Raw genomic sequence first — 13976 nt, 5'->3', positions numbered from 1 at the left:
CAGCTGATTTCTGCGTCTGTTTTGATCTACATTTTTCAGACGACGAGGACGGGATGGACGCAGCGGACAACGAGCGACGGCCTCATTTTCCACAATTCTCCTACTCAGCCAGCGGGCGGGAGTGAGTTGAGCGCTTCGTCCCAGTCAGCCACCGTCGTCCCCGGTCGTGGCCATTTTGAGGAAAACGCGTAGCCATTCTAGGAAAAAAAAAAAAGAATTACCAGTCTCCCCTTTTTCTCTCCCCGTCTGCCTCGTCGCAGACGTGAAGAAGTCTTTTTAGGGACTTTAAAAGAAGTTTTTGCACAGTGGGATAGACTCAAGCTGGTCTCCCCACACTAAAAAAAAAAAAGTCTCCTACATTTTCAGCGCTATTTACTGCAGAAGGCAATGTTTTTGTTATTTATTTTTTTCTCTCCATCGGTTTTAAGTTGTTAAGCCCATTCTCTTTGCGATTATCTTTTTTTTTTTTTGCCCTTTTTTTTTTTTCTTCTTTGACATTTTTGCACTTGGTTTCGAAGAGCCGTTTTAGGGAACAAAAAACCAAAAATGTTGCCTTATGTGTGCAGATGTTTCGTATCATGCAGACAGGGTGGTTTTGTTGTCGTCTGTCGTTTTGTTTTTGTTTTTGTTTTTTGGGAGAGGGCAGCCGGATTTTGAGTCTTGAGGAAAAGTGCATGGCTCATGTTTCACTCATTTCTCATTCATCTGTCGTGGTGGCACACATTTCTAAAACCATGGCGAAGAAAATCAGCTAAAAAGTAAAAAAGCAAAAAAAAAAAAGAAAGAATGAGTGTACCATTTCCTTCATCGCTGCAGTCACTACTTTTTTTTTTTCTTTAATGGTTCCTGATTCTGAAACACTAAACTGCCGCACAGCTCACTCAGGCGCTCCAGAGCACAAGCAGGTTCAGACTCCGCTCTGCGCTCCAGCTTTCCACAGACTTTGCCACTCTTCGGTTTCTCATCTTCGCTGTAGGACAAGGGCAAATGTAGTTTAAAGTATGTGTGTACTGTATGCATGTGGGATGCGGATGCTGTCAAAGCACGCACACTTATAAAACACACACACACACACATTACAAACACATTACAAACACGTGTATTTTCTCCTCCAGCTCTGACTGGTGTGGACAGCGACCTACTATTGTCATTGTAGATTAAATAAAAGGACTAAATTACCACTAGAAAAACTCTGGAATCCGAAGAATGATTGAAAAGCTGGGATATTTCTGAGCTCCAAAAGTCAAAAATGGTTGAGAAAAAAGTTCAGACCTTTTGAGATTAATGTCAGAAAATTTCTAAAAGAAACAAGAAAACCTCTGAATTTCAAATGTTGAAAATTTGCAAGAAAAAAAAAGACATTTTTTTTAAACAATATGGGAAATTCTGAGTTCGTAGAGTAGAAAAGTTTTGACTTTTTCAACTTTCTGAGTTCAAAAAGTTGAAAATTTCTATCAAAATATACTCTGAAATTAATTTAGAAATTAATCTAATTGTGAAGTTGAAAGTTTATGAGCTACAAAAATGGAGTTCAGAAATTTTCAAGAAAAAATTTCATAAAGTCAGAACTGGAACTTAAGGAAATTTTTTTGAGTTTCAAAAGTCTAAAACCTTCGACTTGTAGAGCTAAAAATATTTCAGTTTTTTTCTGGAAAATTTCTGAGGTAAATCTAAAAAATTCTAAGTTTTTTTGTCTGGAAATGTATTATTATTATTATTATTATTATTATTATTATTATTATTATTATTTTATAGTGGCCCTAATACGCTGGTAGGTGTTGGCGGTTAAACTCCGGAATAAATCAGATGTTTTGCGAAAAACGGTTGCTGTTGTCAGGCTCACCAGTAGGGGGAGTTCTCAAAGAGCCCATTGAATTTAAATGACATTTCACTTCCATCTTAAAGCGAATCTTTCAAAACATAAGCTTGTGTTCTTATTACCACAGAACTGGTTCAGTTTAAATTAACTGTATCTAAAATTTGACTTTTTAATACTTAACTGTGTCTCATGGCTTCACTGGCTCACATAGCGGCTTGGTCAAACTTAAGTCTGGTCAAAAAAATTAGTTTTTTTTATTATTATTTTAAAATATCTAAAATATATATATATATTTTTAAAATAGAAAACTCTTTTTATTTAAAAAAACTGAAGTGTTCAAAGCTTCTGAATGTTACAGAAAACTAAATGCTGTTCCATCAGCAAGAAAGCACGTCCTTGTGTCCGACCGTTTTCTTAAATACTCAAATCTCAATGTGTCAAATGTGAAATGTTCAGAAGTGTTCGAGAAAAAAGGGAGCTTGAAAAGTCAAAACTTAAGTAGAAGTAATTCAGAAATAAATTGGACATTAATCTTAAAAAAAAGTTCTAGAAAGAAAGTCCTGGAAATTTTTGACTGTTTTCATTTTCTAGCAAATTCTTCACCTTAAGCCCAGAAATTTTTATGTTTTTCTATTTGAGATTTTAAGTTTTTGGCAGAAATGTACTTTGTTTTTTTTTTTGGGTTTTTTTTCTCTCTCTCTCGTTCTCTCTCTCCAATGGCTCCAATACACTGTTGTTCAAATTAATTATTTTTTTTTAGTTCTTCAGTGTGAGTTTTCTTTATTAATAGGGTTTTGCATTATTATTCACTCTAAAAAAAATAAAAAATCATCAGATCTGATTTATTCCAGGAATTATACCACCAACGCAAAAACCGTCAGGGTTCCCACACAACTCATGAATAACACTAAATATTAGTTGCTGAATCGATTTCAACGGAGCGTGGAATCCACACAACATCTCATGAACAGGCAAATAACACACATAAACACACACACAGAAAGTCTGATGTTAATATAAAAAACAATATAGGTGTAGAGAAAGTTAACTTTATCACACAGATGCAGCAGGAAGCAGTTTGTGTGTCCTGGTCCATCGGTGCCGTCAGTATTATGAGAGATTTATTTACACACGTGTACAAATCTGAGTATCTAGGAATCGCATATAACGAGAAAACTGAGCCGTGAGACACTCAAACACCAAGACTGTGATATGACTGCCAGATAAAATGTCTCTCAAAACTTCTTGATGTACATATGCAATGCCTTTTGTTTTATTTTTCCTTTTTTTTTAATAAAAAAAAAATGAAAAATTATTTTATGTTCTTATAGACAAGGTGAATAATGCAACGACTGAAAACAAAAAAAAAAAGGACGGTGTTTAACCACTAATTTTATTATTTTTTTTTAAATGAATAAATAAATTTACTTCCTATCTCACATGGGGGACGTTTTCATGGAGATGTACCCCACCGCCTTCCTGTCATCGTCGTCGTGGAAACGACCCGACTCCTGAACCCTTGGAGGACATCACTGTACCCATGGAGTCTGCACTGAACTGTTTTCTTCACCATCTCTGGAAAAAAAAAAAAGCTAAAAGTGGGACCTTGGCTGACCTTTTTGTTTTTTCTTTTCTCTTCTTTTCTTTTCTTTTTTTTTTTTTTTAACAACGGTGGTTTGATCAGGTTGTTGCAAACTCACCGGTCCTCGCTCCCTTCTCTCCCATTTTTTGTACCGTAGTGTTCGTTTTATTTATATTTGTCATTCTACACAGTGTTATCTTGTATGTTGTAAAAAGAAAAAAAAAAGAAATTGAAAAAGAAAAACAGGCACGTCTTCAAAGTCTCTGAAAGGTGATGATGGATTAACTGAATTTTTTTTTTCTTCTATTTTTGGGATCATTTGCTTGTTTGTTTTCTTACCAAAACATTAGGGCAAGAACCCAGTAGTGGACTTGCATTGCCGTGTTAGTATTTATTTTGAATTAAATTAAAAGAAATACATTTCAGGTTTTTCTTTTGTAGTTGTGACTTCTTTTATTTGGGAAAATCTTTGTCCATACCCAGCAGACAAAAATAAGATTATTTGTTTATTAGTGTTTTCCTCCATAAAAGCAGAACAAATGATACATGTAGGCGAAAAAATTAAATAAAATACATTTGAAATCATGAAGATGTTATTGATTCAGAGCAGGGGTGTCCAAAGTGTGGACCTGGGGCCATTTGTGGCCCTTGGAATGATCTGTTTCGGCCCCCGACGACAAGTCAAAAACTAAAATTTGGCCGCAAAATGGAAAACAATTGATGACCCCAAAAATCTGGAAATGGTTGTTTTTTTACGGTCCAAAGTCCTTTTGATCTGGATTTTTAATAATATACAAATTTCATAAAAATTTGGTTTGTCATTCAGCGTTAAAAAAATTACAGTAAGCTAATTGTTGCATTTTTAGTTAAATAAATTTTGTATCTCTCCAGTAGTTTAAATTTGCCAGGTTTGGACCCCACGTTCTTAAATTACAGAAATAAATCTTCAAATCAGTGAGCTTCAGGGTTGAATAAGATAAAATAAATGTCAAACAAAAATTTTATTGGGTTGTGTTGACATTAGATCTGTTTGGCTATAATGACATGAATTATTTGAGGAAGTGATCAGCTTTGCAGTGCCATCACACAGTGCCTATAAAAAGTATTCACCCTGTTGGAAGTTTTACCCTTTTATCGCTTTTATAAAAATCCCTTTGAACATTAAAGTGAAAATTGATTTCTACAAAATAGTGACCAAAATATAAAACATAAAATACCTGATTGCATAAATTTCCACTGCCTTTGAAGTGACTGACCTAATTCGCCAGAGGTCCAGCCAATTGGTGGCAGCCACAGTCCCTCAATGAGACTGAGAGGCGACACCAGGTTACCATGACTACGCTGAGAGTTGTAGGTGCCGCTTTTTTAAATTGATATATGAAAAACAAAACAAATTCATTTTAAAGCAAAAGTAATGGAAGACATTTTGATAGTGCACCTGTCACAGTTAGACCAGGATCTTTATTACATCCTTTAATGGACTTGGTTACAAAAATTTCCCCAACTTAAATACATATGACAACAGAACCAGACAGGGCTGTTAAACACATAATGTAATCAAACTGAAGATGCGTTCATACGTGACGTCGACTCAAGCAGAAAAGCTGATCCAGAGCTGGACAGATGGACACCAGGTTTCCAGTTCCAGATATTCCAGCAGCACCTACAGGAACCAGTCAGTGCAGAACCAGTCAAAGCCGCGGCCTCTCGTTCACTCTGGTATGGGTGGAGGCCAGTCCACATCCACCGACTGAACAGAAACACCAGTTAGACTCAGCATTAACACACATTATTAATATTTTTAACCGTTTTGCACTTTTTAAAATTTACATTTGCTTCTAAAAACAGACCAAGCACTATTTTTTGGCAATAAGTTGATGTTTATTTGTGTCTGGAAAATGAACCGATTCAGAAACCTTCTGAATGTCACAGCCTGTTACCTAGCAACCACAGTGGAGCTCTGCCTGTCACCTAGCAACCCAAGCTGAGTTCCAGCACATTTGGTCACCTATGCCAGAAAACACCAATGTTTTGTTGTTGACTCTCCATCCAGAAATCGCTTGCTGTATTCTTGTTGGCTGTGCAGGAGGCTCTACTTCTGCTTTTCTAGGGTTGTTTAATTGCGCACCTATTTGCAGTCATTTTCACGTGGGAGTGTAAATGTTGAGTTGGGGGCGTGGCCAGCAGCAGCAGTGACAAGATGCCCTAAAACAGCTCATTTTGTGCATAAAATATAATAAAAATGTTTTGTATAGCCCTTAAACATATCCTATCCTGTTCAGGGAAGCATTTTATATGCGTTACATTCCTCACCTCCACGTCCAGCTCCAGGATGTCTGTGTCGGTCTTCAGCAGCTGACAAAGATTCGGTTTAGTGCGCCCAAAATCTCCATGGACAAACTCCTTGATGTAGCTGTTTGACCGACATTGAGGAACTTTAAACAACAACTTCGGCTACATTCACATTGCAGACTGAAGTGACTCAAGTACGATTTTTTTTTTTGTCAAATCAGTTTGGGTTTTTTTTGTCGCGGTTCTTCACACTTCCAAATATATGGGATTTGAAGCTGATCTCCAGTGTGAAAGGTAAATGACCTGAAAGTGTCCTGGATGTGCAGTAAAAGGCGCAATAACGTCACACAAGGAGAGCGAGCTCAGTGTTTTGCCAACCGCCATAAAAAAGAAGAAGAAGAAGAGATCAGTGTTTACTGAAGTAAACAGACGCTAATGGAGGAGCATATCTCACGATTTTGACGTTGTTGTTCGACAACCCAGTACATTAACAACTTAATCCTCATTACCATCCGCCATGTTGTTGTTTTTCTTCCCGCGGATGCAGAATAGTGACGTTTGTCGTGTATCAACGACGATCAGGTCGACACCTGAACGTATCAATCTGAGCATTCAGGTATCTGATCTGGCCATTCAGATTCAGGGCACATTTGACAAGATCGGATCGGACATCCAAGTTGCCTAGGTCGCATTCGGAAAAAATCCGACCTGTGTTATTCAAACTGTCGCGTAAAGGTTGGGAAAAAACAAACAGAATTGTTTTTTGACGTGTGAGTGTAAATGTTGAGTTGGGGGCCCTAAAACAGCTCATTTTGTGCATAAAATATAATAAAAATGTTTTGTACAGCCCTTAAACATATCCTATCCTGTTCAGGGATAGGAGTGGATGTAGGACTCCACTCCACATGATATAAATATGGTTGTGACGTCTTCAGTCTATCATAGTGTCGGTCGGGTCAGACTTTAAGTGAGGATACGTCCCAGCCTGAGTTTTCAATCCGAGGTAAAAGTGATGTGAATCCACGAAGCGGACGTTCATGCTGTGGATGACCCTCTGCCGGATTGCCAATGCCCGCCGGTGCAAAACCCTCAGAGGAGTCTTCTGATCCAGAGTCAGATCCTGCTAACAGAAAGTGAAAATCTTCTTTTCTTGATTGGCTGTTATTAACACAGAAGCCGATAACAGTAATATTAATACGTCACTTCAACTAACGCCATGTTTGTCTGACTACAGTTATCCTTTTTAGAATCTGGCTCTTTTACTTTATTTTGAGAAGCATACATTTCATATCACGATGGGATTAACTTTACGTTACCACGATGAATTCATCAGAACCGACAGAAACTGAGCACCTTGATGTCGTTAATGAAGGAAATGTCTTCATTCTCAATGGATTTCTGAGTCCAGACCAGCGCCGTGTAAGACTTTGTCTTTTCTTCCTCTCCTTCCTTCATCCGACTCATGGCTTCTCTGCAGTTTACAAAAACACAGAAAAGAGAATGGCTCTACCAGATACTCGTACTGTGAACACTGTAACATCAAGAGAGGAAATATAAGGTACCAGTTGTCTTACCTGGTTACAATCTGCAGATCTCTCACTCTGATCTTATCTGAGGATTTGTTTATCATCTGAAATCAGATGAAAAGTATAAAAGTATGTCATCAACACAGCATAGCTGCCGTTTACAAGAACTTTCCACAAACTTTCAAATAAAGAAATCAATTCGAAAGGGTTTGGATATTCCAAAAACACCAGAGCAATGTGGATGCACGTGCAAGTTTATTCCAGTTTACACTTTGAAGTGCATTTCAAATTAAAAGCATACAAAGAAAACAAATAACTGTTTTTAGAAGGAGAAATATTCAAAATTAAGACCAAAAAAACTGCAAAATGTAACCAAACGTAGAGCTTGTGACAGTCTGTAACGACTGAAGCTTTCACACTGTAGAAACTGACAGGTTTTTATGTTTACAAATTACAATTTTATTGATAAAGTGAAATTCACATTTGAAAGTAAGTTAAAACTCTTTAACATTAAAATGTGTGCAGAAAAGTTGAACTGCCTTAGAAAGAGACAAAGAACTAAAATTAATAACAGTCATTTCTAAAAAGAAAAAGTAGAATTTCTTTTTTAATAAAATACACTTATTTGACATTCATCACCTCCTGCAGCTGCTTCATTTCCACTTTGCTGAACCGAGATCTGTGTGGGTTCAGCAGCTCCATGGCAAATGGACGCCCTGCCAAAGAAAAAAGCAACAAAATTTAAAAAACTAGAACAAATTATAATTATGTAAATTGGAGTTTAGCAGCCAACATCATTATCTCTTGTTTTAGTCCTTGCCTTATAAATATTGTTGTAATGGAATTAAAGACATCCAAATACTACATAACATTATAATTTTAACCAATAAGGAACTTTGAGTGAATTTATTAATCCATCCAATGAAAGAGAAAGTCTTTTATTTTGAAGTTTATCTGTTAGATGAAATGTAAACCTTCAGTCATCACTGATTTATTTTCACAGTGAATTTAGCACTGACTCTACTAAAAATGAATGTAAACTTTCTGAACTTTATTTTGAAAGGCCATGAGAAATACCGACTTTTTTGATAATGAGTGAAAGACGTCAAGTTTTGTTTTGAAACGTTTCCCAGAACTTTACTTTATTTTGAAAGGCCAACTTAATACCTTTATTAAAACAATGCTTGTCATTCTGCCAAAGAAAAATACAACAAAACAAATAAATTAATACATATATTGTCAGAAAAAAGGTTAAACGTATGAAAATTATGGCCATTAAGTGTCTAAAAACACAAACTGATTAATATAAATGTGTTTTTATTATAAAATCATGCAAAAATAAGATTTCCATTTCTGTTTCGTTAGCTAGTTTCATCAGGAAACTCGAAAAACAGTTTAAATTCGTTCAGTCAAACAAAGTCTCACCATTTCCAAGCGTTCGGACATCCACATCCTCTCTGCCCGAGGAGGAGAAATTAAATCCTGCCACAAAAAGAAAACACATTTTATTTTTCCTAAAAAATTTAACAGTTTTTTGAGGAGTTGATGTAAATTACTTAGAGAGTTAAGAGCACAGAATTAGACCCTTTGCTGTTTTTGTTTTTCAGGACGCTTTTATCGTCCAGCTGCAAGCAAATACCTGACTCAAATAATCAGAGATTAGTTTTAACTTTAAATTTCTCCATCAATTTGTTTCTTTATGACTTCAGCGAACATCTAGAGCAATGTTTCTCAAACGTGTTCTGGCTGAGGACCACTTAACCCGTTTAACAAACACTCACGGACTACCTAACTTAAAAATACCCCACAATAACACAACATCTTAATTTAATTTTATATATATTCAAATGTTGTGTGCCTGCAATGAAAGTAAAATGTTCATCTGTCCAACGACTTCAAACACAAGGGCAATTAAATAAGTTGTTGTTTAATACCAAGTGTTGTGTATTAATAACATTTTAGGGCCATTTGTAATTTAGAAGCACAATGAAAGAAAAATAGACTTAAGTTGCTTTGCCAAACACAAAAATCCTCTTCTGCACCATTAAATATCAGTGATTCTTGAGAAGAGGGACAAAACAGGTCCTATGGATAAAGCACAAAATTTGAATAAAATATGCACAAAATAAAATTTCATATATACAATTATCCAACAAATTCTCTCAATTCTATTTATCACTTGTGTTTAATTAATTTAATCATTTTTAAATAAATAAAAATTATAATAGTTGTTGACGTGCGAGTAAAGTCATAAAAAACAAAGGACAGTTTTCGCCAACTGAAGCTGAAGTACTACCGTTAACGGCACAGAGCCGTTCAAAAGACCCGAATCGTCCGTGAACGACACATCAATACTCTCAGGAGGACTGACTGAGCTTCCTCCGATCATATAAGTAATCCTGACGTTGTTTTCTTTCCACCGATATCTTCAGCTTTTCTTTTGAGTAACCCGGTTTTAAGCACCTTATCCATTATTATTTTTAAACATAAGTCGTCTAGTAAGCTAGCTGTAGCGTCGTACTTTGAGCTGACGTCACGGCAAATAAACGATCGTTTGCCTGCAGTACCTTGTACGCCACTAGGGGGCGCCCGCGGGCCTCTAGTCTGATCTAGAACACAAATCTTTGGCGACATAATCTGGTGAGGTTTGGGTTTAAAATGTGGACTCACCGTCAGCTCTGAAGGCAGAGAGGATCGGTGCGGCGATCAGTTCCTCCACGGAAGACTCCATCCTCCTCTCCCCATCGATCACCCAGGGAGTCTGAGGCAGGCTGCGGCAGAACTTGTTGTACCTCCCTAACCGGTGGGAACACGGGGTTAAAAAGTTTTCCCACCGTAAAATTCAAGAATGTTTCAACCATTTTAAAGATAAGTTTTCAAATTTTTCCAGCACAACGTTTTGGAGGTAAAATTAATAAATCAATCAAGTTTATTGGTATAGCACATTTCAGCAATAAAGTACAACATACAGTCAACAATAATTGAGGAAACCAGTAACAAACATTTTGATGGGTGCCATCACCAAAATCATTTAAGCATTCTAAAATGTTCATCTATGTTTAATTTATTATGTTTAAAAATCAACTCTAAACAGCTGGTTTTTTACTCTAGATTTAAAGGGACTCAGTGTTTCAGCTGTATTGCAGTTTTCTGGACGTTTGTTCCACATTTGTGGTGCATAGAAGCTGAATGCTGCTTCTCGAATTGTGGTTGTGGTTTGGGGATGCAGACCAGAATACCTGAGAGGTCCTGGAAGGTTATTATAAACAATACAAATAAGCTAAAATTAATTATTATATGACATTTATTATGGTTATTGATTATGTTTTGTGATAGTATTCTACAGCAAGGACAAGATAAACTAAAATATAACAAAATTTTATGGTTTGAAATGTCTGGTCCGAGAACAAAATGCCAAACTAACAAAAAATCCCCCAATTTCAATAATGGTGTTTAATATATATAAGATAATTCAACCTTTATTTCAATAACATAGAAATGAAAGTAGAAATGAGACAGTAAATAAGTAAAGAAAGGTTCTTATTGTCTTGCTCTACCTGCGATGAAGACAGAGACGTGAAGACACTGGATGTCCTGAGGGGTGCAGCTGCCGCTCGGCTCTGATGGTGGACAGGGGTAATGCCTGGAACAAGAAAGGAAACACAAAAAAAGCAATAGATGTTAAACAAAACACCTTGTAGAGACAACCCATTTCAGCGTTACTTACTCTAAAAACTTCACATCTGATATCTTCTCCAGAGCTTTGACCACAGCCATGCGGGTAAACACCGACTGTAGAAGAAAGGAAAAGTAGATGAAGAGGCACCAAACACAGCATCGGTGATGTACAGAAACTGGATTCTGGTATCAGTGGACCAGAAGTTAAAGGGGACCTATTATGCAAAATTCACTTTTTTATGTTTTTTACCTGTATTTGAGTCCCAACTGCTTCTAAAACAGCCCCAAGTGTTAAAAAAAAGCCATTATTTGATTTCAAAAACCACACATGCAACTGGCACTGCACCATTACCTAGCAACCTCAGCCTGGCCAAATTCTGTTGCCTAACAATGCGAGCAGAGTTCCAGCACGTTTGGTTAGCTGGTTTTACTGCTGTATTTGCTGTACAACGGCTGCTGGAAAAGACAAGTATTTTGTTGTTGACTTGCCATCCAGAAACCACTTGCTGCTTGTTGTTGGTTGTGAAGGAGGCTCTACTAATGCTTTTCAAAGATGTGAGTTGTATAATTGTGTATCTATTTGCAGCCATTTCTGAGTGTAAATGTTGAGTTGGGAGTTTGGCTAGTAGCAGCTTATTTGGATTTAAAGTGACAGGAGGCCCAAAAACAGCTCATTCTGATCAGACTAAAATCTCGTTATCTAAGAATGACTTTGTGCAACAAATGTGGTGAACATCCTACCTTATCCTTTTCAAAGAAGCACCTTTAACATCTTTACCTGTTTGTTCTTGGTGGGTTTGAAGCAGTCAGGACAGCATTTGGCTCTGCAGGATGAAGAGGATTAAAAGCAGGCAAAATAAAAATCTGAAACTTGTGTGCAAGTATGAACTGATCACTATTTTATCTCCGTTCAGTCAAATTGATTTGTTGTTCTTTTTTTACGGCTGGTGTCTCAGGAACTTTGATTTCCATTTTTACTTAACGCTGCAGGAATGTGACAGGTTTTGGAGTTGAGGACTCACAGGAAGTGGCAGTCAGATTCTGTGTCTGGATGAGTGAACTCCACACCGACCTCAAACGGACTCTGAAACAGTAACAGGAATGACCAATAACTGAACACACGTTTTGAAAATATTATCTTCCGTGTAGTATTCATTATTACCCAGTCGACGTATATACAATTACAATACAATACTTGAACCTTTTTGAATTCTGCATCTAATTTATCACATAAAATCCCAACAAATTACGCTGAAGTGGAGCAACTTCTGTTGTTGTTTTGTACAACTTTTTGTCTTCTGTTTCACTTTTATTTTTCTTAAATTAATTCATTATAATTTTCGGTCCAATATTATTTGAATAGATTCTGAGTTTTTGTTTCCACAGGCGGTGATTTTTATGATTGGATCTCACCTACCTTGCTAACCACAGCCACGCCCTCCAGCTGTTTTGTGACCAGACCCTGCATGATCCACTTGAAGGCCTCCTTCACCTGGATGACATCATCTTTATCCAGCACTAAACCTTTCTGTCTGTAAGACCAAACCAACTCAGACTGTCCAAAACTTTGGAGACATTAATGTTCAAAATGTTCAACACAAGATCAATTCTTTCACCTGACTTCCTTCTTCACATGGAGCCAACAGGAGTGCTGAAGAGGTAAAGAATAAAACTTTAGCATACGATTGTTTTGGGATGGAAGAATAAATAGAATGGGTTTGACTAAGATGTACTGACCTCACGCACACAGAGCTGAGCCGGCAGAGAGACGGACAACACAAGGGTGTCAAACTCATAGTTTTGGGCCTTCACTGTTTCAACAATCTGTTGAAACGCAGCAGCTGATTTTAACTTTAGGACAGTATGAGAATTGATCACATTCTAAAACCTAGTAACAAAAATAAAAGATGCAGTATGCAAATTTCATAAAAAAAAACAAAACATGGTGATGGTTTGGTATGAGACATAATCTGTGTAAAGATCGATCTCCTCCGCCTTCTCCATGTGCTCCTACTTAGTGCTGTCAATCACCCTCTGTGTAGCGCTGCTCATGCCTCTTCTCTCCATTGCACTCTGCTAGCACAACCTGTTGTGAATGCTAAGGCTAGTTAGCATGACCACAGACAATGTTTTTTTTTTTTTTTTGCAACTGCAAGTTGTTTCTCAGTCACTAGGACATTGTACAGCACATTCGTGAGTTGATTGACAGCGCTAAGATCCTCCTCTTTGCTCTGTTTGACTGTTTGTGTTTTCAGGGGCAGAGAAGGAGATCAATGTTTTCACTTATAACAAACTGTCACAACATGGTGACAGTTTTAACAAATATGTAAAAAAAAACAACAAACATTTAAAAGTTACAGACTGCAGCTTTAAAGTGTATTCCTTGTAGTCAAAAATGCTCTGGGAAGTGGCAGAAATTACAAAATAAAACTCCGAGATTAAAGAAAAAACAAAAGAAAACACAATATATTTGAATTGTGTTGCCTAATAATGTGCAGTTAAGCACACAAATGTTACATACTGCACCTTTAATTAAAAAGTAGAGAGTAATTTTTAACAAATGCAAACCTTTATTGCCTGATCTGGGCCACATAAATCCTGCAGGATTCCCAAACATACGACACACACACTTGACTCCTCCTTCTTCTGCGTTACCATGGCAGCAGCATCTGTTTCTGACTGGACCGCCTCTGTGGGATCCAGTTTGGCCTTTTTACAGGGAGGGTCTTCAACAGTTTGAGACAAATCAGTATCATGGGGCTTGAAGTCTGCTGAATCCTGTACTTTGTTGTTTTCCTTCTCCATAATGAAAGTCTGAAGCTCTTTAAGAGTCTCCTGCAAAATATGAAACAATCAGTAGACTGTTGCTTTGGTTAGCTGGGTTGGACACACACAACAATGATTTCCAACAGAAATAAGCTGAAACCAGCAGAATCGGATGCAGCCCTACATGCTGTGCTTGTCGATAAGCAGCCTGGACGCTCACACAGCAGAACCTGAGGACACAGCGAGCGCAGCAGCCGGCTGACAAAAGCTTCTGAACGATGGGTTTGTCCTTCTCCTTCAGCGGCAGCATCAC

The 13976-nt window shown here is 37.2% G+C and overlaps 2 protein-coding genes across 2 annotated transcripts in view; one reads left to right on the top strand and one right to left on the bottom strand.

Annotated features, from left to right (window-relative positions):
• Nucleotides 1–3830, top strand: part of akt3b (v-akt murine thymoma viral oncogene homolog 3b) — a 25281-nt gene extending 21451 nt beyond the window's left edge. The window contains exon 14 of the mRNA XM_044115541.1: nucleotides 40–3830. Within this exon, the coding sequence (XP_043971476.1) occupies nucleotides 40–125 (86 nt within the window). The 3' untranslated portion in view covers nucleotides 126–3830. The remainder of the gene's footprint in view (nucleotides 1–39) is intronic.
• Nucleotides 3123–13976, bottom strand: pus10 (pseudouridine synthase 10). The gene is made up of 17 exons (XM_044115539.1): nucleotides 13848–13976; nucleotides 13466–13732; nucleotides 12635–12721; nucleotides 12514–12548; nucleotides 12315–12429; nucleotides 11920–11981; nucleotides 11676–11721; nucleotides 10947–11011; nucleotides 10777–10862; nucleotides 9890–10015; nucleotides 8645–8701; nucleotides 7859–7935; nucleotides 7268–7323; nucleotides 7047–7164; nucleotides 6671–6813; nucleotides 5715–5814; nucleotides 3123–5151 (listed from the first exon to the last, which is right to left on the bottom strand). The coding sequence occupies exons 1-17, from the start codon at nucleotides 13971–13973 to the stop codon at nucleotides 5113–5115; spliced, it is 1605 nt and encodes a 534-aa protein (XP_043971474.1). The 5' UTR covers nucleotides 13974–13976; the 3' UTR covers nucleotides 3123–5112.

Source organism: Gambusia affinis, linkage group LG04 (assembly GCF_019740435.1).
Source record: "Gambusia affinis linkage group LG04, SWU_Gaff_1.0, whole genome shotgun sequence".
NCBI lineage: Eukaryota > Metazoa > Chordata > Actinopteri > Cyprinodontiformes > Poeciliidae > Gambusia > Gambusia affinis.
Note: the sequence above shows the minus strand (reverse complement) of the source record. Positions and strands in the feature narration are given on the sequence as shown.